Here is a 27,160-nt window from a genome sequence, read left to right as displayed (position 1 = left end):
CCCGCCTCGGTCGTGGGCCTTTTTCCAGCCGCCGTTCTCGTCCGCTTGCTTTGTGTCTTGCTGCACCTTCTGCTTATAATTAGCAGATGGACACGGAGTACCTCAAAGCATCCGGGTCATCTTCTCCATTGGCAAGTGCGCCATCAATAGGCCTGGCAACCCTTCCCGCGCCCCGCTACACCCCCTGCAGACGCGTCGAACTGGTACATGACGCTCTGGCCTGTTTGATACTTATTCCATCGTTGTCGCCTCCCTCAGCGCGAACTACGTCTGTCGTTTAACCTCGTCGCTCATTCTCAAATCTTCTTCTTGCTATATCCCCGCCCGCTGTGCCGGCTCTTCTATTGCGCAATTGGCTTCCACGTCACTACTAGCGCACTATACTAATACACTCCGAACGTTGGCGCATTGCACAAACGATATACACTAGGAGCTTGGAATTATAGTGTTCCGCAATTTCGGATTCGCTGCATCTCTCGGGCATGACTTTGTGATTGTTTGATTCGCTCTGGTGGTGGTGCGAATCATCTTTCCGGGACCTCCCTGCGGCAACTTGTGAGCGCAATCTCATCTGCATAACATTACTGCATCTTTCCTGCGCTCAACGTTCGCCATTGTGGCCATCGACTTTGCTTAAAGCAACACGTCCACGCCACATGCTTACACGGGAGGGTTTCGTGGCCGCAGACATGAATGGCCCGAACAGTTTGCAGCGCTCGAGCTGGAAGGCCGAGGCTATCCGGAAAGGAAACTTGAAAATCAGCGGACCAATTCCCATTATGGAGGACACGCCGCTCAACGAGGATGAGGAGAAGGAATTTGCGGAGACGGGTGCGCTGAGCCCTAGCCACCCCCAGGATCAGGATGGCCAGCCCGATATTAGACCGCAAACACCACCGCAGCCTGGACATGCACCACCAAGTGTGCCAATAGACCGAGGATCCCTCACATCCCACCCCGTCGATGAGGAGGTACAAGAGGTGTTGCAAGCTCGCCAGTCCAGATCTCCGCCCAGGCCACGGCAAGTGACTGAAATGGCACGTGAAAGTGTCATTGAGCCGACTACGCCCTCTCGGAATACCTTTCGTGCGACGCCTGATAGTACGACCAAATCTGCGCAGAAGAAGAAGCGCAAGAGTGGGCTTCGTAGTGTTTTCCGCAAGATGTTTGGGCGCAAGGACAGAGACGAGCCCGAGGAGGAAGAAACCATGCACAGAGGGCACAGCTATCACCACAGTGTATGTCGCTTCGCATTTCGAACAGAACGTCAATTAACAGTATACAGGATCCGGGTATGCTACAGCAGTCGCCACCACGGGAAACTAAGACACCAGGTGGAACTCGCATATCAGATCTTCCGGTCAAGGAGTTGAAGCCTCTTCACCCATTAGGCCAGCATCTTCCATATCCAATGAATGTCAATGCGCCACCAGTGAGCCCACCAAAGGAGTATCTGACTTTCGATGTGGAACGACCGGACATTGGTCGCCGGAGAGCGACTCTTCCTAGTGTGCCAAGTGCTGGCATTCAACGGCATAGTCTGGACGAACCACGTGGAAGGTTATCAGCATGGGACGAAAGACCAGATGAAGAGACGTTACCATCACCGGGTATTGGTATTGGCATTGCATTATCGAGTCCGACCCAAGCGACTTCAATGGCGAATAAGCGCAGATCGAGAAGTGCAGATGCGTTACGTGACCTGGTTAGAGAGAGTGCCTCTATGGACAGAAGGAGAAGCGCGGAGATCAGGTACTGGAGGCAAAGCCATGCTTCAGGCAGTATTTACAGTCGACCACAGACTGCACGGACGGTGGAGACCATCCGGAGCATTCAGAGGCAGGAGACTAGAATCACGCAGTCTGGAGACGGCATTGCCGAGATGAGCGCGACCATATCACACGTGGATGAGCCATCACCGTTACCGATCGAGGCCGACCAAGTGCGAGAAGTCGAGCCTCCCGTGTCAGCGTTCAATTTTGGTCTGAAGAGCGGATTCTCTGACGATGCCACAACTACTTCAGAGGCACCTGCGCCTGTCTCGCCACCCGAGCGAAGTAAGAACCGCCTCTCCATTGAAGACCGTGTAGCCCACCTCGAAGGGACATTCCAGTCTATTGAGTCTTCGCTGAAGCGCATGTCTTCACGCAATAATCGGCAAACCATCATTCTCTCCGACGCACCGCGCAACCTACGGTCACGGCAGCGGTCAAGCTCTACATCCCACACCAATTTCGACAGCCTGCCAAACTACCAGTCCAGCAACGACACGCTGAAATCCAACCCCGCATCACCAACATTAGTGCGGCCCAACACCAACGAAGGCAGCAAAGAACAAGTCGTCGAGAAGCTCTACGAAGCGCTCAAATACGAGCGCACTGCGCGCAAAGCACTCGAGCAACAAGTCCACAATCTCCAACAAGACATTGCAGACCTGCACGCACTCGTCAACAAACTCATCGCCTCGGCTACGGCGACGTCACCATCGTATCCGACACCCAGTCCGGATACCCTCATCGTATCGAGGGAAGACAGGCTCGTCACGCCAAAAGCCGAGTATCGCGGAAAAGAGAATTTCGTGCGCATGAATAGCAAGGATAGTATGCGACGGGGTGAAGAAGACGATTGGAAAGAGAGCCCGCACGATGTCTGGGCGACGCCCAAAGAAGAGGGGTTCAGTGGCAGTGGATTTTTCGGCCAGGATGGGAGGGGGTATGCTTGATTGACCAGCATTGATTGATCTTGTCTGGGTGCAATCGGGAAAAGATGCGTATTTCCTACTCTTTGCATATGGGATTTGAGATTCTGTACGATACGATACCCAGCGCTGGCGTTTCTGAGCGATGCTGTATTTGCATGCAGCTTTTTCTTTTGCGGTTTAAACAGTCTTATAGATATCACATCTTTTTTTCCTTTAGTTGATGGGGACGAGAGATGGAAGCAATGCATGGCAGTTTTGTGTGCGAAGAATCGTGTGGGCTTTGTTTGTCTTGCATGTGTGTGGTGATTTTGGCTTGATTGATTGGACGTTGAAAATGCTTCCTGGAAGTATGCACTGCTGTTTTCAAGATTAGGTGTGTAAGTATGACATGGCGAATGCCTCCAGGCGAAGCTTTGAGGGGAGCGAATGAGTGTTGTTGGTCGTGCCTTCCTCGCTCACTAGCGCATGAGGTGCTTGGGTCGTTTCTCTCACGCGTGAACAGACGGAAAACATTCCTTCTCTCACTTCCCGTCTTTCTCTCACCCAGCGCGAAGCATGTCTTGTGTTTCTATATAAGCAAACCACGGCTGCACGGCAACTTCACATCTGCATACCTGCACCAAACGCTCCAATCTGACATGCCTCGCTTCTCTGATCGGAACTTGCTACAGTAAGCACAAAGAGTAGCATCACTTCCCCATAACATTACTGAAATAACCAGAATGGGCACCAAAATCATCGCAGTCCGTGTTGGAGCAGAGCCCAAACACACAGACTTCAGCGTTCATGAGAGCCTGATCCGTCTCTCATCACCGTTCTTCGAAGCCGCTCTCAGCCGCGAATGGAAGGAGTCCCAGGAGAGAATCGTAAAGCTACCCGAGGGCAACGCGCATGCATTTCGCATCTACGTACACTGGTTGTATACCTCCCAGCTGTGCTCCAAGCTTCAGTTCAACCACGTCTCGCTCAACGATGGTCAGTGGGAATGGGCCAATCTGGTCAAGGGATATTTGCTTGGCGACTACCTACAAGATATTGACTTTAAAGATTCTGTCATGGACGCGATGATTGACTGGGGCAACGAAGCTGCGCGCGAGTGCAGCGACGCGCCACCTCACTCATCCATCGAGGTCTATCAGCAGACTGGAAAGACGTCTCCGCTCCGCAGGATTGTGCTTGACTTCACTACGTGGCGCATCATCAACAACTTCCCAGTCTCTATGAACGACTATCAGTTCCCATCCGACTTCCTCACCGCAGTGGTAACGTGTCTGACTGAGCGCATTCGATCAGGCAAGGTTGTCCGTCCGGGCTTCGTGGATAAGAAGTACTGTCACTATCACTGCCATGGAGATCGTACTTGCTACAAAGACAAGGATAAGGCATCTCTCCAGGAGGTAAGGATACTCTGATCAAGCTCTTCGAGACTTGGCTTAATGTTATAGGCTTGCAACGAGGTCCTCGACCCACTTCGCATGATTCTCTGAGAAGGTTCACGATACGATGGCACTGGAGGAAAGTGGACTTAGGGATAGTCCTGGAGCTCCTCAATGGTACACTGTCACATGAATGGTCATCATCATGTCCACATAAGGAACTCATCTAACATCAGTCCTTCTTCCCAATGCCCGAAAGTCTTACCTCACTCTGCGCTCTCATATCCTCCCAACTTAACCCCACCCCCTTCGCCTCCTCCACTTCGTCCCTCGTACCTCAATTCTTCCCATAATCCGCCTTCCTATACTCAAACTCCTCGGGGGAGATGGTTAGGAGCTTTGGAGAGGTGAGTATGTATTTGCTTTTCTTTCTTGAGTTGACACTGTAGTAGAGCAAAAAGATGGAGGACTTGTAGGGGACGCTTACCAATGCCGAACTACCATTTTCAAATCCATTAAATCTCGGATCACCGGGATACAGCAGCCAGGGACTATCCAAGGGCATCTTGGCAATCAGATTGTAGCCTTCTGCTATTGTGGTTATCGAGGGGGGTGAGTCGGCTAGGGAGATCTTCGGCAGCAAGAATGCTGTTTTTTTGAGATGTGACAAGAGTCGCATGATGGTTGGTGGTGTTGGAGGACACTCTCCCTCGACCACGTTGATGGTTGTTGTAGTGTATGCCGAACCCGGCTTGGTGATGAGGATGAAGAGGACACGCGAGGACGCAAATTAACGAATTCTGAGTAGTTTTGTTTTGCTGGAACTGAGGTTGAAATCTTGGAAGAAAGCTTTTGAGGTAAGATTATCAGGTGTACGAGTGCCCACGGTACGGTGAACAGAAGACCATGATGAAAGAGCAATAAGTCTATAATATGTACAGTAAAACCAGAACGCCTCAAGACCAAGTCCTCCAGCCTGTTTATGCGCTGTCGCTAGATATGCATGCAAACATCCAACACCATCGCCATGCCTCTACCGACTTCACAAATCAGACATCTTCCTGATCCCCACCAAGCACCTCGTCCTCCCTCATCAACAAGCCCATAATGCCATCTTCACCGAGACATCCACCAAAGATATCCCCATCTTCCGTGTCCATCATCTTACTCGGCACATCTGCATCCACCACTGCATCACCGCTAGCAGTGCTTTCCTCCCTATCCATCCTCTCCAACGCCTGGCGAATAATCTCACACCCCTTCAACGCATCCGCATTATCCCCCCCTTCCCGCTTCAAATACTCCTCCACATCCCCCACTTCCTTCACAACGCGCTCAAGCGCCGTCCACCGCTCCAGCTTCGCATCACCACCCGCATATTTCCGCACCGCCATCGCTCCAACCTCGATGATATGTCTGCTGCGCCGCAATCTCGCTGGATCAGTCACGCGCGTGAGATACGGCACGTCATGGGTAGGATTCGTGCCATTCCACACCGGCCGGACTCTCTTCCGACTCCCATATCCCTCATGCATCTGCTCGAGCGGCGTGCCGATATGCGTTGCGCCGACGAGCGGACTTCCCGGTAGGGAGTAAGGAATGGCGTTTTTCAGGGGGCGCCCGTGGTGGCTGGGGCCCTGGCTGGCGCTCCTGCCATGGCGTATGTACGCGTCTGGTCGTGTGTTGTCGCCGGAGGCGTAGGAGACTATGCGTGGGGCTTGGGCGCCTTGCAGGCGGATGAATGTTGGGTGGGGTGGAGCGGTGATGCGGTCGATGTCGCCGTGGCTGAGGGAGCGGCGGCGGTCGTAGCCTTGCCGGGAGTGGGAGGGGAGGGCGAGGGGCGAGTTTGTTTGTGCGCGGAAGGGGAGGGGGCGGTGGTGGAAGGTGGGTTGGGTCCCCTGATGGATGATGGGGTAGGGTTGAGGGGTGTTTGGGACGGTTGGGTAGGCGGAGGGCGTCTGGTTGAAGGTGTAGCTGGAGAAGTCTGGTGTTGAGCTGGCAGATGGATCTGCTGATGTGGCATGGGAGTGTGTGGTATTGTCGATGGAGAAGTCGAAATTATCGAGATCGTCGCTGAACACTGGAGTGAAGACAGGCTCTGGGGAGGTAGCTTGCGCGAAAGCTTCCTCAAGCTGCTCTTGAGAGTACGTCTCTTGTTCGATAGAGGGGAGGCAGGGATCAATAGCAGCGTTCGTCCATGGGACATTAGACTGAGACATCGGTTCAAGATTTCGATATCCTAGGAGCGTGTGATCGATGTCTGTTCGAAGGAGTACGGATTTCGGGAAGACGGTTACATGGGGCTGGAAAGATACGGATCGGTTGTCCAGATATAATAGTCCATGATTCGTTTTCCTATGCAGCTGTGCTGAGACAAATGGACGTGGTTGTTTGTCGCGGCAGCATGGTGGCGTCAGAGCGGGCGAATGGACGGATACTTGCATTGAGGTTGGAAGCCAAACAAACATTGCGGGTGATGACGATAGCTTGTCTTCAGAATAGTCCTACGGTCATTAGATGCCATACAGTGATTGTCTGCTGAACTGTGTATGTTTGGCAGCCAAGATTTGACTCAGTACTGAAGACATTTGCGTGTCTCTGAAGCACTGACATTAAAGCCTGTGCTTGTGTCAACACTAAACTGCACCCACACAGCTGAAATCTGTTGCATCGAGAGACAGGAGAGTAAGTCCATGTAGGACGAGACAAACCGTCAGACAGTTCGCACATATCGATTCAGATTTCCTCCTGCTTCGCGTCTAAAATCAGAACGGAGTTCGTGTGATCCGAGGACTCGTCGTCCAGCATCTTTTGTACAAATCATAAAGTCATTACCAGTCGAGACCGCTGCGTAAGCGCACCCCAGCCACACCCCGCAACACGGTCAAGACCCCCATATTGTACAGACATCATAACGCAAAACACATGCCCTCCCTACTCTTTCTTCCCCCCATCCCCACCTTTCTTATCCCAATTCCACACCTCCCAAATCTGCTCGAAAATCATATCCCAATATCCCTTCCCCTCCTCCAGCGCCCTCCTCTCCTCCTCCAACCGCCTCTCCTTCCACCCTTCCTTCTCCTCCCCCATCCAAATCTTCCCCAACAGCCCCTTCTCGTCCTCCCACAACCCCCGCCGACCCTTCTCCCTCTCCTCTCTAATCACCCGCTGCATTTCCCTTGCCTTCTCCGTCGGCATTGCGTCTGTCTTGGGCGCGAATTGCTGCACGAGTCCGCGCCCGGTGCGCAGGGTGAAAAGGTGGTCTGCGGAGAGGTAGAAGCCGACGCCGAGGGAGAATGTGTAGAGGTCGAGTTTTCGAGGGGGCAGGAGGATTATTATGGGGCATGCGATTGCGCCGCCGATGGCGAGGTTGCGGACGATGCGGTTGTAGCGGTCGCGTTGTTCGAGGGCGAGGCGCTCTTCGGGCGGGATTGGTGGGGTCAGTGTTGGGTTGGACATTTTTGCTGGTGTAGGAGAATAGAGCGTGCGACTTGTTTGGTAGAGTTTAAAGTGTTGGTTGGGTCTTGGGGATTTGTGTTGTGGTACGTTACGGGTTTGTGGAATTGTGGTGATGCAACTTTTGGCAAAAGTTCAATGATGCAAAGACCGCGGATGCGCCTCGGCTAAACTTTCCTTGAGCGAGCGGCATGAGGTAGTGTCAATACTACACATTTCTGAGGCGAAAACGTAGGCGTTTTTGTCAAGCCGTCATGGTATTTGAGTATCAAGAGCATGCTTTCTTGTAATTCTTGATGTGTTCAGAAGCTTTTACAGCTTAATCTCCCCCTCAAATCCACCAACATGCATGAAATTCGCCCTCAACGGCGTCACACTTGTGAACCCCTGCGCAACCGCCCACCCATCATTCCCAGGCTCACTCTCCTCCACACTCTCATACACATCCTTGAAGCTCGGCGCCCACTTGAAGTGCTTGTGCGTATACCGCATATGCTCCTTGCCCGTCGGCGTCTCCGCGCCAGAATTCGTGCCCTCTTGCAGCACACCCTGACTGTTAGATCGCAGCTCCTTCTTGCCCAGCTTCTCCTCTTGTTTGCGGATCTGCGACTCGATCTCGGACGGCGAATCGTCGGCTTCAGAGGGGACTTCGACGACCTGGAAACACGAGCCGGATTTCCACTTGTTCTGGAGCATGTTTGTCCAAAGGATTTTGCGGTCGCCGACTTTCTCCACAAGCGGGACGTTGACGGTGTACAGGTGAGTGTTCGAGTCCCAGTTGTCGTAGAGGTGTTGTATGAGTTTCGCGCTCAGTTCAGAGGCGTCTGATATTATGCCTGCGTCGTGGTTGCGGTCGAAGAAAGCGTAAGATAGGGCGATCGACTTGACGCCGCAGACGGCGGCTTCCATTGCGCCGCCAACTGTGCCGGAGCTGAGGGAGAAGACAGCCGTGCTGTTGCGCCCGTAGTTGGGGCCCGAGACGACGAGGTCGATGGGGCCACGGGCAGAAAAGTAGTGGTAGAGACCGATTTGCACACATGAGGCGGGTGTGGAGTCGACCAGGACCCATTCCTCTTCGGTGCTGTTGGTTGGGAGAGGTGTGTTATGTGTAGAACCGTGGTTCGTAAGGCGACCGTCGGTGGTAGTTTGCAGAGGTGTAGGGCGATAATAAGTTGGTTTGATCTGTAGCAGATGGTTGTGAGCGCAAGTCCTCATGTCTACTAGTAAACGCTGCGCAGCACATTGCAGCATGGTTGAGGTAAACGTACCGATTTGCCGACAAGATGCGCTTTGCCTATCCATGACCGCTGGGTATGCGGTAACACTACGGAGACGGTATGCCCATGCTTTTGTAACGTGGACACGAGAGAGTGCACATAGGGCGAGGACTCGTCCGAGGGCGGGCCATCGTCGTTGGTGATCTATGTAGTGTTAAGAGCTGAAATCGGGCCATTGGATTATGTCGACTTACGAGAATATGCATTCTGACTACGAGGATATGATTGAGGAAGTACTTGTGTAAGGTAGCGTTAGAAGTTGTCGAGAAGCGCGTAGAGGGGCAGACATTGAGCGTGACGTGCTGCGTAGATCCGAGATCGCTATCGATAAGTCGGAAATAGACATCGCGTGGCTCCAGTCAGGTACCATCTTTAGATCCACTCTTTTGATGTTGCCTAGTGCATTCATATACATGTCCCAAGGAACGTTTGGATTCTGTTGGATTCTGTTGGATTCTGTTGGATTCTGTAAAGAAATACTGCTCGATTGCGGATATCGTGACCACGCTACATGCAACTCCTCGTACACCGTTCGTACTTTACACCATTATTTGAAGCCGCAGTAACTCCGCCAATGCTAGTGTCATACATGTCCGCGAGGACCGATTGTAGAAACGCCATATACCCAAGATAGAACATTGATCACTCCTCATTATCCACCCCCTTCTTCTTCGCAGTTGCGGTTTGCATCTTGCCGAGGATTGTCTTGCTCTTCGCCTTGCCTTCTACTTGCTCCGCACGGCTCAAGCTGCTGTAGAACGAGCGCACCTTTTCGTGTGCAATGACCTTTCGCGGATCGAAGCGCAAGATTTGCAGACCAGCCATACTCGTTGCACGTGAGAGCGCTACGTATGCTTGACCCTTCTCGAAGACTCGGCCAAGGTCGACACGGACACGCTCCAGTGTTTGACCCTGGGCTTTGTGAATAGACAACGCCCACGCAAGAATGAGCGGGATCTGACTCCGAGATGCTTGCACTTCGCCGTTGGGAAGTTCGATCTTCCAGTCTTCTCGTTTGCAGAGCAGGTCACGTGTTGTGCCGTCAGCGATAGCAAATCGTACAACAGGGAAGACTTGTGCTGTGTTGAGACCCAAGGTCGACTTTGCCATTTCGTTCTTCATGGCCTGTTCCGATGCTCCACCCTCAAGGAAGGCTTCTTCGTCTTCCTTGTAGAGCACGAACATCTGTTCTGTCATGAAGCCCGTCACCTTGCCTAACGAGCCGTTCACCAATGTGTCGTCCATGTTCTTGACCAGCATAACTTGGGCGCCCTTCTTGAGATGCACAACCTCCGGGACCATACAGCTCTGCAGTAACCGGTCGCGCTGTTCCTTGTTTGTGATTGTGCCTCCGTCTCTTGCCTCGAAACTGAAAACGGTGCCATGCAGTTGCTGCATGCGAAGGTTATTCGCACGGTCCACCTCTTGTCGGGTAGGGAACAGCTCAGTAGCTTCAATGTTCTCGTCTGACGCGGGGAGTGCCCGATCCAGTTTCCGGAACCGCGCAATCGAGTCTGGTGTTAGCCTTCCCTCACGCATCTCGTTCAGCATATTTGCGAATACGGGATCCTTTTGACGGAAGACGTGGGTGAGGCCGATAGTGTGTTCGATCGAAGTCGTCCAGGTGCCAGCATCGAAGGCAAACTTTGAGGCTTTGCCATATTCTGGTACGGGCGGTAATTGGAAAAAGTCGCCGGTGATGACGAGCTGGATGCCGCCAAACGGCCTGCCATTGTTGCGAATCGTCCGCGCAATCTGCTCGAGCTTGTCGAATAGATCTCCGTCCACCATAGAGACTTCATCCATGATGAGAACCTTCGTGCGCATCCACCTTTGCTTGGCTTTGGCATTTCTTCGGATCTTCTTGATCAGGTCTTCAGCAGGCTCTTTGCCGAGTCCGATGCCTGAAAAGCTGTGCAGCGTGACGCCACCCACATTACACGCTGCTAGCCCCGTGGATGCCGTGACTGCGACTCGGTCTGGCTCGCGAACGTATTTTCTCCGTAGAGCTGCGATAATCTCTCGTAGAAGAACAGACTTTCCGGTACCTAGAACAATCAGCAATGAGAATTGTGTGGGGTGACTTGCAACATACCGGCCGAACCAGTAAAGAACACGCTCTTCTTGTACTCTGTGACCAGGTTGAGCACATTCTGTTGCTCTTCACTTAGAAATATGCGAGCCACAGCGTTCTTCTTCCTCTTCTTCACGGCTGCTTGGAGATCGTCCACGGAGGTATCAGCTTCCTTGGTCTGCTTCTTATTCTGTTCTCGCAAGTTTTTCTGTTGTTCTTTCAGGGCGCTTGCTGTCGCATTCCAGAGATACTGTGACTTTGGCTTAGGCGTCGCGGCGACTTCTGCCTTGACTTCGGTAGTTTGCCTCTTCTTTGGCCGTATGATTTCTTCTTCCGAGTCTATCTCATCTTTCGCCTCTTGCGTATTGGCCGCCTTTTGGTTCTGTGACCAAGGCAGGAACGCACGCCTGGCCCTAGGCTTAGCTGGCTCCACTTTCCGTGGTGTTTTGAAATGCTCTAGCGGGGACGATGACCACGGTATTGGCTGGCTGCTGTCCAATTCCAACTTTTGAGCAGCTGTTTGAGGATGCGACTGGTAACCAGAGTCCCGCGATTCACTCGATGTTGTGTGGGGTAGCTTGGGATATGATACGGACCCTTTGGTCGCGGGATCCTCTACATCCAGGTCGATATCGCTGTCGAAGTCGTCCTCATCGAACAGAGCAGTCGCCAGTCCGGCACTTTTGGTTCGTGCTGACGCGCTATATGCCATTGGGAGATCGTTCTCCTTCTCCAAGTCTACTATATTGAGCGTAGGGTAGTCGATGATATCTTCGTGGAAGTCCAACGTCTTCGCTAGGCCAGTTGACGTTCTCTTCGTCCCTTGGTTGTACGACCCTCGAGCCAGAGGTCCCGATAGCCCAGGTTTCCCAGCACCGTTCTGCTTTGTGCTACTCGCCAGCGGATTCGTGTTGCTCTGTGTTGATCCGGTCCGTGCGAATGAGCTTCCTAGTGATTGCTGCTTCGAGGCGGCGGTGGGCGCGGGTTGAGGAATAGCAGCATTGTGGTTGTTCACAGCTTGCTTGAACATAGTCACTGTGGACTGTGGCCTGGTAGAAAGGTAGCCGTAGTATGGGCGCGGTGAGGTCGAAACCCGGTTGGGACGTGCGGTTGAGAGGCGCGTTCGGAGGTGTGTGGATGCAGGGTACGAAGGCGATTGTTTTGGAGAAAACAATTTCAGCGACGCACCCAGCCTAGTCAGTGCGAGAAGCATACAGCACACGAGGAGCGCAATGAGAAAGGAAAAAACTAGCGACAGAGTGTCGAGAAAGTGCATGCCCAAACGGCGGGGAGTGATGCTTGGTGAGATGCACTGACCCACAACGCGATGGAACGCGCTTTCTCGCGGGCAAAGTGGGACTAAACACGTGACTTCGCGAGGCGAGCTTTCTTAGCCCGGTCCCACTGCCACACCTGGGCAACCACGATGAAAGCGATCAAATTGCGACATGTAGCTCATAATATGACCTGAAGCTATCCACAGGGCCTCGGGCGCTTAGTTAAAGCCGAGCAACACTGCATGTAGCTTCTGGTAAACAAATGAATCGTTCCCTTTCTTGCGTAAGTACCAATATTTACCGTCACATGTGATGGGAAATATTTTAGCACACAAATGCTAGGCTATCAGTGTCACTACAAATGTGACGTCGGTATCCGCCAGTAGATCAATATGTTCTGATTAATGCCATGGAAGCCTCATGCATTGCTATCACCTTCGAACGTCGATTTCGTCAGCTATGTATCAATGCTGCCTATTACATGCTCTTCGCATTTCATTATTTTTGCTTCCAGTCCAAATCTGCATGTACTCCAATACCATTGAGCAACCGAGCCCATACTAAAAGTGCAAAATCGGGTAACGCTAAACGCTAGACGAAAGCTCATATCACCACTTATGCCCATACCACAGGCCAGGTGTTTTCATGCTACACAAGGGAATAAGGCAAAATGCTTTTAAGAGGTGTAAGAATAAGGTATCAAACAAGCAACATGAAGATGGGCAGACGGCAAGATTGTATGTGCCCAAAAAACAGCCAAGCAGACAACGACATATGGAGGGGAGCAAGGAAATTCATTCAAAAGCTCTTTCCGTGATTCCGACCGTTAAAAAGGCACACATACTCTAGCGCAAACCCTAGAAAGCAGGATGTACGCTAAGAAGATTGTGCGCAGCTTGGAGAAAATAACCCTGTGCAACGATCGACACTGCTCGTACACCAATTTTGAATAACAGAAGAGTCCCCGTCGAATAGATATGGGCAGATAGCTGATGAGATGGATCCAAGAAGATGGCGTCTATCCAACGGACACCTCGTGTAAACAACCAGACATTTCGTAATAATGAGTCGAGCAATGCAAGAGCAGAGAAGGACTGATATGAAACGTCATGCTCAACCTTGGTATCCGCCAAAGCCGTTCTGGTTGAAGTTGCCTTGCTGGGGCTGGCCCCACTGCTGCTGGGGAGCACCGCGGCCGTAGCCACCGGCACTCTGGGGCGTCTGCATCTGTGGAGGGTAGTTCATACCAGGACCGCCGAAGCCCTGCTGCTGCTGGGCAAATGGTTGTCCACCGGGGCTGGGTCCTGCCCGCGCATTAGATTGTGTTTTGCGATATTGCAGCTTCCTCCGGTGCCGCTCACCTGAGGGTGACATGGGGCCACCCGACATGGGACCGCCCGACATGGGACCACCCGACATAGGACCACCTGACATGGGACCACCCGGGCCACCACCTCCGTACTGAGGGAAGTACGCGCTTGGGGTTTGAGGGTAAGCTGAGTTGGGACCTGCGGGCGAGTAGCCTTCGAATTGGCCCGTCGGAGGACGGTCTTTGCCCCACTAAGAGAAATTGTAAGCAAGGAAAGAGATTGAAAAGGAAACACATCAACCTACGCTACACTTTAGTGGACGGCCGTTGACATTGTACCCGTTAAGTTGACAAATTGCCATGGCGGCGTTCTCGTGAGTATCCATCTTGATGAAAGCAAATCCACGGTCAGACTGGAAACGTGTTTCGGTGACATATCCAAAGTTCTGGAATAGCGGGACCAAGTCAGACTGCGAAGTGTATGGAGTCAAGTTGCCGACGTAGCACGTAGTCTGCCATTGGGGAGTCTGCGCAACAACCATATCATAGCTTTGGACACCCTGAGTTGGGAAGTGGTGGTGTCCGAAAGGAGTTGTGGGTGTCATGCCCATGGATGCCATGGCTTGCTGCTGGGAAATGGAGGGCTGACCCTTCTGGTTGGCCCAGTTGCAGCGAATGGCACGAGACCCAAGCCACTCTCCGTCCATGGAGCTGAGCGCGCGCTCAGCATCAGCACGATCCCGGAAAGCGACGAATCCGTATCCACGCGATCTGCCCGTCTTCATGTCCCACATAACGCGAGCTTCTGAGACGGGACCGAAAGTAGAAAACGCCTGGAGAAGGACCTCGTCGTTGACCTCGTTGGACAAGTCACCGACAAAGATGTGGAAGTGGTTGGAAGTGTCCTCCTTCGCGGTGTTGTTTGACTGATAAGCCCAGTTGACACGAATTTCCTGTCTGGGTCAGACGTGTACTCCCACACAGATCTGGGGATGCGCGCTTACGTTGTTGTGGATACGACGGCCGTTGAGAGTCGCCATGCCTCTCTCGGCCGCCCCCGGGTCATCGTACTCGACGAACCCATAGTTGAAGCCCTTTGAATTCACCTGTTAGCCGTCAGCCCGCGTGTATTTCGCAAATAATGCAAGATAGACCCAGACTGTGCCACACGACATGGAAAAAGCAATGCAGCGCTGGAGTTTTATCTTACAGACGGAGAACTGACGGTCTTGTCTGGAATAATCTTGACGCTCTGGACGTGGCCAGTCGTCTCGAAGATCTGACGCAGCACATCTTCAGTTACTCGGGGGTCCAGTCCTCCCACATACAGAGCTCGCTTGTTCGGTTCGGGCGCGGCGCGACGCGGGACGTAGCCTGGTCCACCACTGCCGGGAGACATGGCGTCCAGGCCCGGGTTGCCAGGCAAGGGCGAGCCCATGGCGGTGGGGATGGGGTTCGTGTTCTGGGGGATGACCACAGGTGCGAGCGGCGGGGGAGGCATATGCTGCTGGGGAGCGCCGTGTTGTCCGTCATAGCCAGGGGCTCCGGGTGGAGGTGGGAGGTTACCTCCAGACTGTTGCTGGTCGGCCATTGCTGCTAGGAAAAGGTGCGCAGAGGGCGCACGTGGCTCGTTAATGGGGGATTGGAGAAATGAAGTCTTGGGCAACCAGGCGAGCGATGCAGGGAAGCGACGTCGACACGGCCACGAGGGGAGCAGGTGGTCGAGCGCGAGGCAGGCGGCAAGGAAAGTCGTTAGGCGCGAGCAAGACCAGATGCGCAAAGAAAGAAGCAGAGGAAACAGAGGAAGAGAGAGGGTAAGGAGATGCGAAGACACGCAAAGAACCGACGCCGGACAACGGAAAGCTGATAGCCTGGGTTCTGTGTGGGGTGAGGAGGGAGAGGTGCGAAGGGTGAGCGCAGCAAGAATTAGCCCAAGCGCCCCGAATGCACGGCGGGCCGGGCGTTAGCTGGACCACCGTAGCCTTACCGTGCCGCTTACTCTACCAGCGACAGCGGTTTGGTACACCTATATCAGTCCCGGCACCGCTGGTCTGGAGGGGCTCACGGCTGCCACTGGCGAACTACTGCGGGCTTCGGGGAGGGTGTGCTGGCAGCGTCTTGTGTGCTGCACTGCGAATCGCTGTGGAAGGCGTGATCGGGATTGTGTGAGTGGAGTTCCAAGGTTGGCTCACGAAAAGAAACGTCTGCAAAAGTGCAAAAGGGTCCTCCTAGTAATACACGTTACCATGTGCTAGCGGATGGCTGCCTCGATCTCTGCTGCCTAGACATGATGGCACTGAATACAATTGATGCTATCCGCCCCTCGACATCGCCCCTTCCCCGCGACGCTCAATGGGAAGGTGCGCTGGAAAATTTCAGGCTTGGCGTGTAATGAACGGCAGGTGCGCTTCGGCTGTGGAAAGCTTGGTGCCACGCCAGTTTAGGCTCAACGCTACCAGCGGAAAGCCAACCCGCATGTGTCAAAGGCAAAGGTAGTGAACACGCCGACCGCCGATCATCCCTCGCGTCCGTCTGCGCGTCTCCGACACATCTGCTGCACCTCGACGACTCTCCATCACACCACACCACCCCGTCCCACAGCCGCCAACATGGCCGCCACACAGCCAGCACAACCAGACCAGCAGCCACCCGGCGCGCAGCCGCTTATTGGCACCCAGAACCTCGACACCCTACAGAGCATGCTGAACCTGGTCTTCCTGCAATCCGGGCGCTTCATCAAAGAACACCAATCAGGCGGCGGCACTGGTCGCCAGAAACTGGCGTTTCAGCGCGCGGTACCAATCGCAACAGAACGCTGGCACGATGCGCTCGACGAGCTGGAGAACGAAGTGCGCCTTGCGCAAGTAGTGCTGCGCAGAGACCTTGCGTTGCTGAAGCAGGACCGCAAGAAGCGCGAAATAGCCGCGAAAGAGAAAGAAGCAGAGAAAGCGAGACTAGCAGCTGAATCCCGCAACGTCGGAACCTCCATCAAGCTGCCAGACCCCGTGGTGGAGAAGGTCTCTACCCCAGTGCAATCCGAAGCGCCCACAGAAACCAAACTCGAGCAGGAACCCTCACCCGAAAAGCCCTTGAAGCGCGAAGAAGAAAACGTGCCCCCGCCAATCGACACATCTGTCACCCAGGAAACAGAACGCGACCCCCTCTTCGACGGCACGCCCACGACCGCAAACCCGCAGGAAAACGAATTCGACTTCGACGCCATGTTCGGCGACGCAATGGATACATCTGGCGACAATAATAACCAGGACAATATGATGGACACGTCGGGAGATATGGACTTCAACTTCGACGAGAGCCCTTCTCTGCTGCGCGGCCTCGAGGACTTTGCAAAGGATAGTGTTGATAGTTCGACTGCGCAGAATACTGGAACCATGGACGTCGATATTGACATGACTATGCCCGACCTGCCAGACCTGAACACGAGCGCTGAACCGCCCGCGCCCGTCGAACAACCAGCGCCGCCGAAAGAGCCGACGCCTCCGCCGCCACAGCCACCTGCTGAACCTGCTCCTGCTCCTGCTCCTGCTCCTGCTGCTGAGGCTGAGGCTGAGGCTGCCAACAACGATACTGCGAACAACGAGGCTAATAACGACGATCTCATGGGCGGCATGATGACGGAGAACCTCGATGATTTGTTCAACATGGACGAGTATGCGAATCCGGAGCAATCGTCTTTTGACGACGCGTTCTTCAATTTCGAATAGGTCTTATGAGTACTCTTCTTTGGCTTCATGCCTCGGCGTTTTATCGGATTCGTGGAATTTCTATACCCCTGAGAGCAGTGTGTGCTTCAAATTCTCCATTTCGCGTTACCAAGCAGAATTATCATACATAATCAGATTTCATCATACTGTGGCACAACACTCAAGGCGCGAACGTGATAGACTTGTAAGTTCTCTAAAAATTGATTGATTGATTGTATTCCTTCATGCTCTGCGATGCAAGTGTCAAAGCCATCGACCGTCTCTAAATCTCTTACGCAGCACTTGCACTAAAAAGTGCTTGTTCCCATTCCGTCATAGCTACATTGCGCCGTGATATGCAAGACCGTAAATCGCTAAAGTGTCAAAAAAGCACAATCATCCCATCCTCTCATCATGCCGCCATTCCCAAGCGATGCTTGCTACTCAGCAAGTTGCATCTCAGGCGTTTGTCCGAGCCCCTGACTCTGATCCTCAGGACTTATCGCCGTCTCGGTGTCTTGTTGTTCGCCGTTGTTATTAGCCACCACTTCCTCGATGATGGCGGCAAAGTCCATGGTGATACCGCCCACGTTCATCTTAAGCAACGCAGCGGTTTCCTGGCCATTGTTCAATTCCATCTTTACATCGTTGTCGAAGCTGTGCAACATGGAGTCGCTGCCGAACATGCTTGCGCCGTTCCACAGGCCAGTCGTCGAGGTGATGGGGTCTTCGTAGAGTTCGAAGCCGAGACCTAGTGTGCCGTTTTTGGGTGGCGAACTTTGCATGCCCATGTCGCTAGACAGGAATTCGTCGTTCATGAAGTCAGCATATTGGCGTCCTGGAGTGTTGAAGGTTGGGAAGTTGTTGAAGTCAAGAGCTTGAGATGGAGATGAGAAGTTGCCACCGTCTGAAAGCATGGCGTTGAGCTGTCGAGTGAAGGGCGTCTCTGGGGCAATAGTTACAGCTCGGGTGCCTCGTGGAGTGAGAATGTTTCGTGAAGGCGTTATACGTGATGGGGTCATAAGAAGATCGCCATTCTCCGCACCTCTTCTAGGAGTAAGAGCGTTCCTACGGCGCGAGCCAGGAGTCGGAGTCTTCAGTAAGTCTTGAAACGTCATATCCTTCTGTGGCGTAGTCTTGGGAGATGCTGAATCCTCAAAAAGGTGCGCAAGGTCATCCTCTTCTTGAGCTAGTGGCGGTGGGCAGTTCTCCTTATCTGGGTTCTCCTGTTCAACATTGGCCATTTGTACAACAGGCGTCTCGAACCAGTTAGTTCTCGGCATCGCTGAGGGAACGCAACCGTCAAACCCAATCCCCGCGTTATCACAGGTGTTGCACGGCCGTTCTCGATCACAGGCCCGATGCAACTTTTTACATCTTTGGCACCGTGGCCTGTCTGGTACGACGTCCCTGTTGCCATCATCTGAAACCGTTCGAGGATGTGGTGGATGTGGTGACAGAGACTTCGCTTGGCCGTCCTTACGTGGCGAAGGAAAGAGTAGTCGGCGCGTTGGCTTTGGCGTCAAGTCAGGGTCAACATCAATGGGAGAATGTCTGCTCCCTCGAACGCCTGCAGGGCTTGACTGAATAGCTCGCCTCAATGCTTCTTCTGCAGCTTCCTTGTCCAACTCAGAGGCATTTATCGATGACATGCAGCTGGTTGCCCGTCCGAGAGAAGGTGGCGGAGGGGGCATAGTAGGATCCGCACTACCATCAACTGTCGGGATGGCTCCCGCACTCTCTTCTGGCATGATCGGCTCAGAGTGCGGTACAGGGGCGTCCGACGCTGGGCCGTCATCCATGCTGATTGATTTGGTACGTGCAGCTGTTGTCTGGCGTTTGCGCTTCGTTCCACGATCTGACTTGTCCCAGAGCTTCCGTGGCCGCATTGAGCCCTTCTTGATAAGCCACAGCCCACATGGGTTGCACAAATTAAGATCCTCAAACTTCTTGCCGTCTAGTTCCTCGCGCGTGACCTTGTTCTTGAAGACTCGATAGGATAGGAGCCCACCATTCTCTTCAGAAGGTTCAATGACTTCGTAAGCAATGATACCCGTCCCTGTTGCATCCTTGGAAATTTCAATATCATTTGGCGTGCCTTCTTCAACGCGGGTGAAAGCCTTCCTCCAAGTTGGTGTGTCGATCTCTCCGCAGTTCTTGCAGTGTGGTGGTAGTTCGCCCGCAGCAATGGCTTGCTCCATCTTCTCTTTGATATACTTCTTTCGTCTGGCACCGGATCCACTTCGAGGATTGGCAGAGTCCGATGGCATAGGAGCATCTGACATGGGCTCGCCTGTTCCCGACCATGTTTGAGACCTCGAGAGTCCCTTGCCCCTGGACGCTTTAGCCTTCTGCGGAGGCAGGTTCGGAGTTGCAGAGCGGCTATAGACATGTGCATCAACCTCACTGACAGGCGAAACATGTGAAGCAGTCGCGTCTGGTGAGTTTCCATGAGCTGTATTATTTGGAAACTGTCGCCGGTCACCTTTTTGCTGTGTCGATTCTTGGGAATGTGACTCCATAGGCCCCGAATGGCTGGCAGCCGAGTCCTGGTTCGTGGGTTGTATGTGCTCCCGTCCATTGATGGACACACCATTCGGCTGCTGCTCGATACTTTGTGCAATCTGCTGCGGTAAAGGTTTACGGTAGTGTTGCTTCGGCTTCGGTACATATGATTGCGGTAATCGGTCGACAGGGCCTGGATTGACCTGTTGCCAAGGGTTACCTGATCGGTCCTGGCGTCTGCGTATGCGGGTTTCAGTGGCAACGGGCAAGTCACTGCCGTCCCAGATGTTACTTCCGAAGTCCATGCCGTCCTCTTCCAGACCTAGTGGCATGTCACTAACGAAACCAGAGTCATTGGGCAGCGGTAGGGTAGGTAAAGGTGGGCTGGATGGATCAGGGGACGCCGTACGTTGAGGTGCGAGTGGAGGAGAGGAAGGCATGTCCATGGGTGTGTCTCCCGGACTCTCTCCTCTCTCGTCATCTGTCGAATCTACGGCGGTATCGGAAAACATGCTTGGATCATATGGCGACATGTACGGTTGGCTTTGGTCCATGGATGCATGTCGTAACGCACTGGGAGCTGGCAGGCGACGACTTCCGCGCTGCCCAAATGCTGCATCGCCCGGCCGTGGTGTGGGTGCCCGGGGTATCGAATCGGCAGACGCCAAGGCTGCAGCAGGGTTGGCGGCAAGAGGTCTATGAAGACGTACAGATGCCGCTGTGCTAGCCGTCACACGAAGCGAATCGTTGTGTGCCGTCAATGGCGTCTTCTTGGGCCTCTTCGTCTGAATGATACGGGCGCGCTTTTTTGGAGGGCCCTCCTCTTGCTGCTCAAACATGTACTGATCTTGACTTTGATAGTGCTGCGGCGGGATGACGTCGCTTCGCACAGATGCGCGGGATGCTGGTCGGGAGTCTGGGTTGTACTGGTAGTGGTGGAAGGAAAGGGTGCTCATGGCTGGACTAGAGGCACGGGTCGGCTGTGTGTTGAATGACAAATTCGATTGGTCGTAGAAAGAGTCGGTCCGCATAGGATCCTGTGACGGGCTGTTGCGGGTGAGCATCTGATGGAATGGCTCAAACCCTCCGACAGACGAGCGCTGAGAAGTGTGGCCGGGCATTGTGGGCATTGGCTGGGCAAGTTGGCTCAAGGCGGGGTTCTCTTTCAGGAAGTCGGACCAGGCATTGTAGTCGAAACCTTCTGGCATCAGCTGACTCAGGCTGTGGTATCTCTCCATGTTCTCGACATATTCATGTTGCATGCTTGTTGGGACAGGCACCAGCTTCAGCTTAACCTCCAAAGTCTCCTTCAAGCCTTTCCCGAAAAGTCCTTGCATATTTTGACACACACGACCGGTGACCATGGTCTGGGACTCGTCGGCAGGAGCATTGGGTGTCGAGGAGGCGGAGGCAAGGATCCATGACAGCATTCCTTGCCCGACTAGAGGCGTCTCGTATTCGGAAAAGTCGTAGGCGTAGACGGTGTAGTCATGGCCCAGTTTCGCAACGAGCTCGGGACTAAAGCAGCGAGTGATGAGCGATGGCGCACCAATGAGCGTGATTATCCACCCACCTTGAAGAGACTATTGCCTGGATGCATGTCTTAAGCTCAATGACTCCTACTTGCGTGTTCTCGTCGAGTGAGACAACGGGGACGTCGAACGCGTTCGGCAGTCGGGCCAGGCAGTTTGACTTGTTCTGATCGTCGAACGTGTACAGTACCTTGACTATAGGCACCGAGGTTAGATACAGACTATCACGAAGATTTGACAAGCTTGCCTCGCATTGATCGACGCGGAATGTCGCTCATGCTGTTGTCATCTGCGGTAGCAGACGCGGGCGTTTGCTGCATGGCACCACTCTCCGCCGGTGTACTGATGGGCGTCGACATGGCTGCCCATGGGTTAAGTTATCGAGGTAGACAGGCCGCGTCGTGGAGGTGAGTGGAGTCGCGTGGTGAAAAGGGAGGGACGTGGTCAGTGTTTCTAAGTCGCGATCGGTGGCTGGCGTATCATAGCGGAGCGCGTGCCAAAGAACCACGGAACGAGAATGAGAACGTCAAAACGGGTAAAAGACGGGATTTCGGGGTCTATAAGTAGGCGAGATCCACGAAGTGCTACAGCAGGCAGCAACACGCGTCGAAGAAAGGAAAAAAAAAGGGCGTGTAGAGGCGTAGAAATGGCGAAGACAGCCGTGTCGTGAGGTGCAAAGGCACGAGCTTGGGGAGGTTTGAAGCTAGAGTTCCCGCGGTCTACGCTACTACGCGTGACGCACTCGACGCCAATCTTGCGCGTCTTTCTATTGGCTCGGCACCGGATAAACCCACGGTCTAGCTCGATTTCCGCCAAGCACGCTCACCTCAACTTCTTTCTTGATATCCATCTCCGATCGCTCCACATCAATCATCCAAGCGCGTTGCCGTGGTTTTATAAGCCTATACCAGGTACGTACACCCACTCTTGGTCTGTGCATCTATCTGCGCAGGCTCCCAATCGCGGACAGCACGTGCGCAGAGAATATTCGCAGGCAGAAGCTGGTACACGGAAAGCTAACAGCAACACCAGACCGTCGTACGCTTCCATTCGCATTTCATACTCTCGCCGATCGCAAATATGGTCGATGCCAAAGTCCAGTACATTTAATCAACCTTAACATAGACATGCAGAGTTGCTAACGTGTTGCAGAGAGCTCCTCGCGAAGCCGCGCTCTGAGTTGACGTAAGTGCATGAAGTTCCCCTTCTATATGTTTATCTGATACTGACTGTTGCATAGCGAATATGAAGTCGCTCAAGTCGAGGAGCATGAGCTCACTACCGGCCCCCTCTCGATCCTCCAGACTGCCGTTCGCTCCCGCACCCAAGTTCTGATCTCATGCCGCAACAACCGCAAGATCCTCGCGCGTGTCAAAGCCTTCGATCGTCACTGTAACATGGTCCTCGAGAACGCGAAGGAGATGTGGACTGAGACACCACGCTTGGCCAATGGGCAGTACGGCAGGAAGGTCAACAAGGACCGTTTCATTTCGAAGCTGTACGTATCGTCTGCGTTCAAGACGTACGCCATGCTAACAGCCAGCAGTTTCTTGCGCGGTGACTCTGTCATTCTTGTTTTGCTATCATGATTTACGAATACCCTACGCTACTAAGGCGGGCGCGGTCTCGGCGACGCGGGGGAGATGGAGATAAAAGTTACATAACATCGAGGACCGGGCGGTTCCCCCGAATACGAACAATCAAACGATACCCAGAGCCTTTTCACTTCTTCAGACCTTCGCTCAAACCCAGCAACAGTTCTGCGAGCCCATGTGCACCGGGATCTGGCACCTCTTGGAAACCTACACCACCAACGTAGACAGTTCTTCCGAGACTGGCTTTCATTCCTTTGGTACCCTTCGATCCCTGTTGTGCCGCTTTCGCTGCCTCATCGATACTGCCTGTTTTGGACAGCGTCTGAACGAATGGGTACAGCGCGTCTATCAAGGTCCGATCTCCGGGTTGAGCTGGCGTGTACTTTCCCAGCGACTGCAGCGATGACTCAAGGGCTTTCGCCCAAATTTGAGGCGTGACCGGTTGGGGCGAACTAGGCGCATTTTGTCGCAAACCATGGGCCAGTGCGTTCAGAAAAATAGCATAAATGGCACCAGATGTACCATCCATGGAAACTTCGACGACCTGAATGATGTTGTTCACCAGAATCAGAAGATCATCCGTCTCCTTTGCCGTCTCAAGCATCTTCAGAATTGCTGGGCGAATGGTCAACATCAGGCAACCAGACACGTGATCACCACTTACATTCCGCGCCGCGCTTCAGTCCTATGCCGCAATCGCCATCCCCGACGATCGTATCGTACCTCGTGACGTCAGGCTCTACTGTAATAAGCCTATTGAGCGCATTCGTTAGGGTCTTCTTGGCTAGGCCAGGCTCGACTACACGCTGTCAGTGTGCGAATACCCGTGATCCACGGGTGCCTTACCTCTAAGGTTACTTGGCTGAACCTCGTCTGCAGCCATCTGATCTTCTTGTTGCTTCACCTCTCCTCGTTTCGCCCACGTGCTCGTGCTGATGGCTGCAGACCAACCACACGCTTCTGTCGGCGCATCCAGCAGTTCCAACATCGAAGCTCCTGCAGATCCAGTGTCCGCTACTCTTAGGAGACTGATGCTGAAACCTAGACCGTTCAAGCTTGTCATGAATGTACCAGCCAGTATTCTGACAGGCTTGATCTTGAACTCGCTTGCCAGCTGCTCCACGACCTCGTTGGTGATACCACCCAGTTCGAGAGGACTGACTCCACCGAGGTTGTTCACGAGCAGTATCACTTCATCTTTTTCGGTGATCTTGGAAAAGCTGCGATCCTGATCTGCGGTGTTGAGGGAGTGCGACAACATCGTTTTAACGAGTCCAGGTAGGTCTGTCTTCTTACGCTCAGAACCTGCTTCGTTGTGGATACCCATTCCGATCTCGACCTCACCCTCTTTCAGTTCATCATCTTCGGGCTCCCGACGTCCGGGGACGTGCACGTGCGAAAGCGAAGATCCGATTGAGACGGTGTTGTCCGCAACGAGTTGTGCAATGCGCGTTACTTCCTTAAGGTTTGCCCTGCGCACATATTAGCCTCCGACACCCTTCTTCCATCCGTTTTGAAACTCGAAGAAGATATCGCATACCCTTTTGCAGCCAGCGCTCCAGCAATCTTATGCACCAAAACCGTCCCCGCAATACCTCTCCTTCCCACCTTTCCTCCTTTCGCTCTCCCGACACCAGCATCGTCCCCAACAACAACCATATCCACCTCGATCCCCGCAGCTCGCGCCTTTTCAACCGCCATACCAAAATTCAGAACATCACCCGTATAGTTCATAACCACGACCAAGACGCCCTTGTCTTTCTGCACGCGGTGCAATATACATCGCCGCACTTGCTCGGCACTCGGCGACGCAAATATTGTGCCTGCAACAGCGCCGGAAAGAAGACCGGCGCCTACGAACGACGCGAAACTGGGTTCATGGCCTGAGCCGCCGCCCGAGACGATGGAGACTTGCGACGCGCCGTTTTTGCGATATATGATCTTGTTGGCGATGTCGCATTGAACTGAGGGGTTGGTCTGCGGGATGCTCAGGAGCGCGGTGTTGACGAGGTGTGTGGGATCGTGGATGAAGTGTTTTGCTGTAGTTTCTCAGTCAGTCTCAAATCTCACATATTAATACATCATACATACATGACATTTTTATATTCTGTGCTCAAATCACTAGGAATGTGGGGATTTCAAAGCGTAGTTCACGAGAAGGAAAAGTGCCAAAAACGCCAGAGCCCAAAACCCATTAAAGGAATTTCAACTTCCGCATCCCAATCACGCGGCCGGCCACACGGAAACGCGTCCGCCATCATTTCCAACGACACGGCACATCGCATGGCTTGGGGTGGGGTCGTTCGAGGTACCGTGAGGGGTAGCTCCAGTGGGGAAAGCTGTTGGTCCGAAATAGGAAGCCGGTGGCGCGGGTTACTAGATTAGGACAGCTTCACGATCCGATTTCTAGGCAGGTATGATGTGTCGTCACAAGAGCATGGATATTTTCTGGGCGGATGAAGTGCAGGAGTCAGGGCTTTGGAGTGTTGTTCACGACTAACAAACGAACGGGCACTCTCAAGTTTCGAAGTAAGTGCAAACAAGCTGGAGCTACCCTGTCAGGACCATAGCTATCCGGCATGATACGGTACTAATGTTCAAAGCAATGGTAATATGCTCTTCAAGCACAATACCACCCAAGTATCTACCTATTTAGGCGATTAATGGTAAGACGGTGATCGAAAAGCCAGGAGCTAAAAGCAGCTCAGGTGATAAGCTCAAGAGAGGTATTACGACCGCGAGCAAATGTGGTAGGAGCTCTCACGGTGGTCTTTGGTATCTTCTCGGCGGTCATTTGAATTCCGAATCTACCTCAAACATACTGAGTCCTAGGTCATCAAAGGATATGACTTTATAATCTCGCTCTTGTCCTTCCACAACCAATTCCGCATCATCAGGAAGCAAGATTCTCAGACTCTGCTCAAAGTCGAACTGTCCATCCTCTCCCATATGTGAAGGCCGCTCAGGCATGTACTTAACCGCAACACCAAAAGCTGCGCCCTTGACCTCCATACGCTTAATCCGCGGCCACGACGCTTCGAGAAGGACGGGCATGATATACTCGCCGAATCTCATGTGGAGGATCACGTGGGGATTGTCTCTTCGAGGAAGACGACATGACCAGAGGTGTGCGATTGTGGCTTTAGATGTGCCTTGCTTGAAAGACAGATTATGTAGCTGACCGCGCACTGAGGTAAGAAAACATGCCCAAGAAGAGTAGCGTTGATCGTCCCATGATTTGCTGTCGATCCAGTCACCGCTGTTGCTGGCTGTTGTAATACAAAGAGACGTAAGTGTGGTGCAATGGTCGAGCAGACAGTCCAAAGCACCGGACATGAGGCGGGTGTTTGATACGGCCTTGTGGTCGGTACTATGGAGTCTCCAGTGTGCTTCGAGCTGTTCAGAAGAGAAACTTTGTGGCAATGGAGGCGAAGCTTCAGACCATTGGAAATGATTGTTCAGCTCGAGGTGCTTGAGATTTCCGCGTGATGGTGCCAGGATGTTGTTCACTTTATTCCGTCGTCAATCCGCTCAGTCGTATCGATCTTGCTGACGGAAATAGTGGAATAGAAAGATTTGGTTCGCGGAATTCACTGCACGATTTAGCGATACCATTTTTCTTAGTAGAGTGAACTTACTCGAGCCAGCAGATATCAATACATGTGGCGTTGACAAAACTCCGGAACATCCGTAAGATTGCCTCCCTTCTAGTCTTGTACGCCTCCTTTTGCAAAGACCAATAAGTCCCATCATCCATTGCTTCGTTGCGAACTTGCTCTAGCACGCCTCCCGGATCTTCCTCCTCCTTATATTTGAGTGCGAGGTCTTGGTCTTCCCAGTCGTCTTCACATATCCAGGACATATCCAGACTCGTCCAATTCGACTCGCGTACATGCTTTCCCAGTTGTGGCGTCTCTCCCAATGTCCGTAGAAGGCAGTCCAGTCTGCGATGAATCTTGTAGTCATACCCAATCCACTTCCAGCGTACGAAATCCGGAGGCACTCGAGCATCACTAGAGGTCTCTGATTGGCAGTCGATTTTGAGGTTGTGTGAACTTAAGTCAACCGTGTGATACAGCAACGATATCTAGACAATTTTGAGCCTTTATATACATCAGACTGCTCGTCATGATCACTTATGCTGACAAAATTGAGCAGCCAACACGTTCTAGACACATGTACCAGATCCGGTAAAGAACAAAGGCTGAGGGTGGAAATAAGCAGCTCAGTTGGAAGCTCAAGGAGACCAGTTGCAGGAGACCATACATTGTAAGGTGGGCGGATGCTGTCATCTGACTTGGGAGGATTTCGATCGTGATGAGCTATACCTGAGAGTATCTTTCTCATTATTCTG

At 53.1% G+C, this 27,160-nt stretch overlaps 15 protein-coding genes across 15 annotated transcripts; 5 read left to right on the top strand and 10 right to left on the bottom strand.

Annotated features, from left to right (window-relative positions):
* Window positions 1-689: 689 nt before the first annotated feature.
* SNOG_10463 (hypothetical protein) lies at window positions 690-2,722 on the top strand (the record flags this gene model as incomplete). Its single annotated transcript, XM_001800681.1, has 2 exons — window positions 690-1,238; window positions 1,802-2,722. The coding sequence occupies 2 exons, from the start codon at window positions 690-692 to the stop codon at window positions 2,720-2,722; spliced, it is 1,470 nt and encodes a 489-aa protein (XP_001800733.1).
* A 701-nt stretch (window positions 2,723-3,423) lies between these two features.
* Window positions 3,424-4,188, top strand: SNOG_10462 (hypothetical protein; the record flags this gene model as incomplete). Its single annotated transcript, XM_001800680.1, has 2 exons — window positions 3,424-4,098; window positions 4,147-4,188. 2 exons carry the CDS (start codon window positions 3,424-3,426, stop codon window positions 4,186-4,188), a joined length of 717 nt encoding a protein of 238 aa, XP_001800732.1.
* Window positions 4,189-4,414: 226 nt separating this feature from the next.
* SNOG_10461 (hypothetical protein) lies at window positions 4,415-4,756 on the bottom strand (the record flags this gene model as incomplete). Its single annotated transcript, XM_001800679.1, has 2 exons — window positions 4,415-4,474; window positions 4,565-4,756. 2 exons carry the CDS (start codon window positions 4,754-4,756, stop codon window positions 4,415-4,417), a joined length of 252 nt encoding a protein of 83 aa, XP_001800731.1.
* A 370-nt stretch (window positions 4,757-5,126) lies between these two features.
* On the bottom strand, window positions 5,127-6,296 carry SNOG_10460 (hypothetical protein; the record flags this gene model as incomplete). The annotated part of the gene is made up of 1 exon (XM_001800678.1): window positions 5,127-6,296. The coding sequence occupies one exon, from the start codon at window positions 6,294-6,296 to the stop codon at window positions 5,127-5,129; it is 1,170 nt and encodes a 389-aa protein (XP_001800730.1).
* Window positions 6,297-7,011: 715 nt separating this feature from the next.
* SNOG_10459 (hypothetical protein) lies at window positions 7,012-7,536 on the bottom strand (the record flags this gene model as incomplete). Its single annotated transcript, XM_001800677.1, has 1 exon — window positions 7,012-7,536. One exon carries the CDS (start codon window positions 7,534-7,536, stop codon window positions 7,012-7,014), a length of 525 nt encoding a protein of 174 aa, XP_001800729.1.
* A 261-nt stretch (window positions 7,537-7,797) lies between these two features.
* Window positions 7,798-9,053, bottom strand: SNOG_10458 (hypothetical protein). The gene is made up of 3 exons (XM_001800676.1): window positions 9,005-9,053; window positions 8,802-8,954; window positions 7,798-8,715 (listed from the first exon to the last, which is right to left on the bottom strand). Exons 1-3 carry the CDS (start codon window positions 9,014-9,016, stop codon window positions 7,846-7,848), a joined length of 1,035 nt encoding a protein of 344 aa, XP_001800728.1. The 5' UTR covers window positions 9,017-9,053; the 3' UTR covers window positions 7,798-7,845.
* A 399-nt stretch (window positions 9,054-9,452) lies between these two features.
* On the bottom strand, window positions 9,453-11,914 carry SNOG_10457 (hypothetical protein; the record flags this gene model as incomplete). The annotated part of the gene is made up of 3 exons (XM_001800675.1): window positions 9,453-10,858; window positions 10,906-11,291; window positions 11,481-11,914. 3 exons carry the CDS (start codon window positions 11,912-11,914, stop codon window positions 9,453-9,455), a joined length of 2,226 nt encoding a protein of 741 aa, XP_001800727.1.
* A 707-nt stretch (window positions 11,915-12,621) lies between these two features.
* On the bottom strand, window positions 12,622-15,061 carry SNOG_10456 (hypothetical protein; the record flags this gene model as incomplete). The annotated part of the gene is made up of 5 exons (XM_001800674.1): window positions 12,622-13,465; window positions 13,523-13,721; window positions 13,776-14,423; window positions 14,475-14,576; window positions 14,681-15,061. The coding sequence occupies 5 exons, from the start codon at window positions 15,059-15,061 to the stop codon at window positions 13,275-13,277; spliced, it is 1,521 nt and encodes a 506-aa protein (XP_001800726.1). The 3' UTR covers window positions 12,622-13,274.
* A 699-nt stretch (window positions 15,062-15,760) lies between these two features.
* SNOG_10455 (hypothetical protein) lies at window positions 15,761-15,914 on the top strand (the record flags this gene model as incomplete). Its single annotated transcript, XM_001800673.1, is given in 2 exon segments — window positions 15,761-15,830; window positions 15,850-15,914. 2 exon segments carry the CDS (start codon window positions 15,761-15,763, stop codon window positions 15,912-15,914), a joined length of 135 nt encoding a protein of 44 aa, XP_001800725.1.
* Window positions 15,915-16,079: 165 nt separating this feature from the next.
* On the top strand, window positions 16,080-17,195 carry SNOG_10454 (hypothetical protein; the record flags this gene model as incomplete). The annotated part of the gene is made up of 1 exon (XM_001800672.1): window positions 16,080-17,195. The coding sequence occupies one exon, from the start codon at window positions 16,080-16,082 to the stop codon at window positions 17,193-17,195; it is 1,116 nt and encodes a 371-aa protein (XP_001800724.1).
* Window positions 17,196-17,614: 419 nt separating this feature from the next.
* SNOG_10453 (hypothetical protein) lies at window positions 17,615-21,570 on the bottom strand (the record flags this gene model as incomplete). The annotated part of the gene is made up of 6 exons (XM_001800671.1): window positions 17,615-18,120; window positions 18,220-19,629; window positions 19,768-20,281; window positions 20,390-21,197; window positions 21,253-21,406; window positions 21,459-21,570. The coding sequence occupies 6 exons, from the start codon at window positions 21,568-21,570 to the stop codon at window positions 17,615-17,617; spliced, it is 3,504 nt and encodes a 1,167-aa protein (XP_001800723.1).
* Window positions 21,571-22,291: 721 nt separating this feature from the next.
* Window positions 22,292-22,800, top strand: SNOG_10452 (hypothetical protein; the record flags this gene model as incomplete). Its single annotated transcript, XM_001800670.1, has 3 exons — window positions 22,292-22,311; window positions 22,364-22,396; window positions 22,452-22,800. 3 exons carry the CDS (start codon window positions 22,292-22,294, stop codon window positions 22,798-22,800), a joined length of 402 nt encoding a protein of 133 aa, XP_001800722.1.
* Window positions 22,801-22,933: 133 nt separating this feature from the next.
* Window positions 22,934-24,904, bottom strand: SNOG_10451 (hypothetical protein; the record flags this gene model as incomplete). The annotated part of the gene is made up of 5 exons (XM_001800669.1): window positions 22,934-23,421; window positions 23,471-23,548; window positions 23,653-24,278; window positions 24,347-24,820; window positions 24,894-24,904. The coding sequence occupies 5 exons, from the start codon at window positions 24,902-24,904 to the stop codon at window positions 22,934-22,936; spliced, it is 1,677 nt and encodes a 558-aa protein (XP_001800721.1).
* A 606-nt stretch (window positions 24,905-25,510) lies between these two features.
* Window positions 25,511-25,860, bottom strand: SNOG_10450 (hypothetical protein; the record flags this gene model as incomplete). Its single annotated transcript, XM_001800668.1, has 2 exons — window positions 25,511-25,617; window positions 25,722-25,860. 2 exons carry the CDS (start codon window positions 25,858-25,860, stop codon window positions 25,511-25,513), a joined length of 246 nt encoding a protein of 81 aa, XP_001800720.1.
* A 457-nt stretch (window positions 25,861-26,317) lies between these two features.
* On the bottom strand, window positions 26,318-26,668 carry SNOG_10449 (hypothetical protein; the record flags this gene model as incomplete). The annotated part of the gene is made up of 2 exons (XM_001800667.1): window positions 26,318-26,399; window positions 26,445-26,668. 2 exons carry the CDS (start codon window positions 26,666-26,668, stop codon window positions 26,318-26,320), a joined length of 306 nt encoding a protein of 101 aa, XP_001800719.1.
* Window positions 26,669-27,160: the final 492 nt, after the last annotated feature.

The sequence above is a fragment of the Parastagonospora nodorum genome (assembly GCF_000146915.1).
Source record: "Parastagonospora nodorum SN15 chromosome Unknown scaffold_17, whole genome shotgun sequence".
Classification (NCBI taxonomy): Eukaryota; Fungi; Ascomycota; class Dothideomycetes; order Pleosporales; family Phaeosphaeriaceae; genus Parastagonospora; species Parastagonospora nodorum.
This window is presented reverse-complemented; position numbering and strand designations above follow the sequence as displayed.

What these genes read in the sequence shown, in the direction of transcription:
- SNOG_10458 (XM_001800676.1), bottom strand. An exon ending in CGCATCTTGTCGGCAAATCG is followed by an intron (nt 8,716 to 8,801) that starts GTACGTTTACCT and finishes CATCTGCTACAG; the next exon opens with ATCAAACCAACTTATTATCG.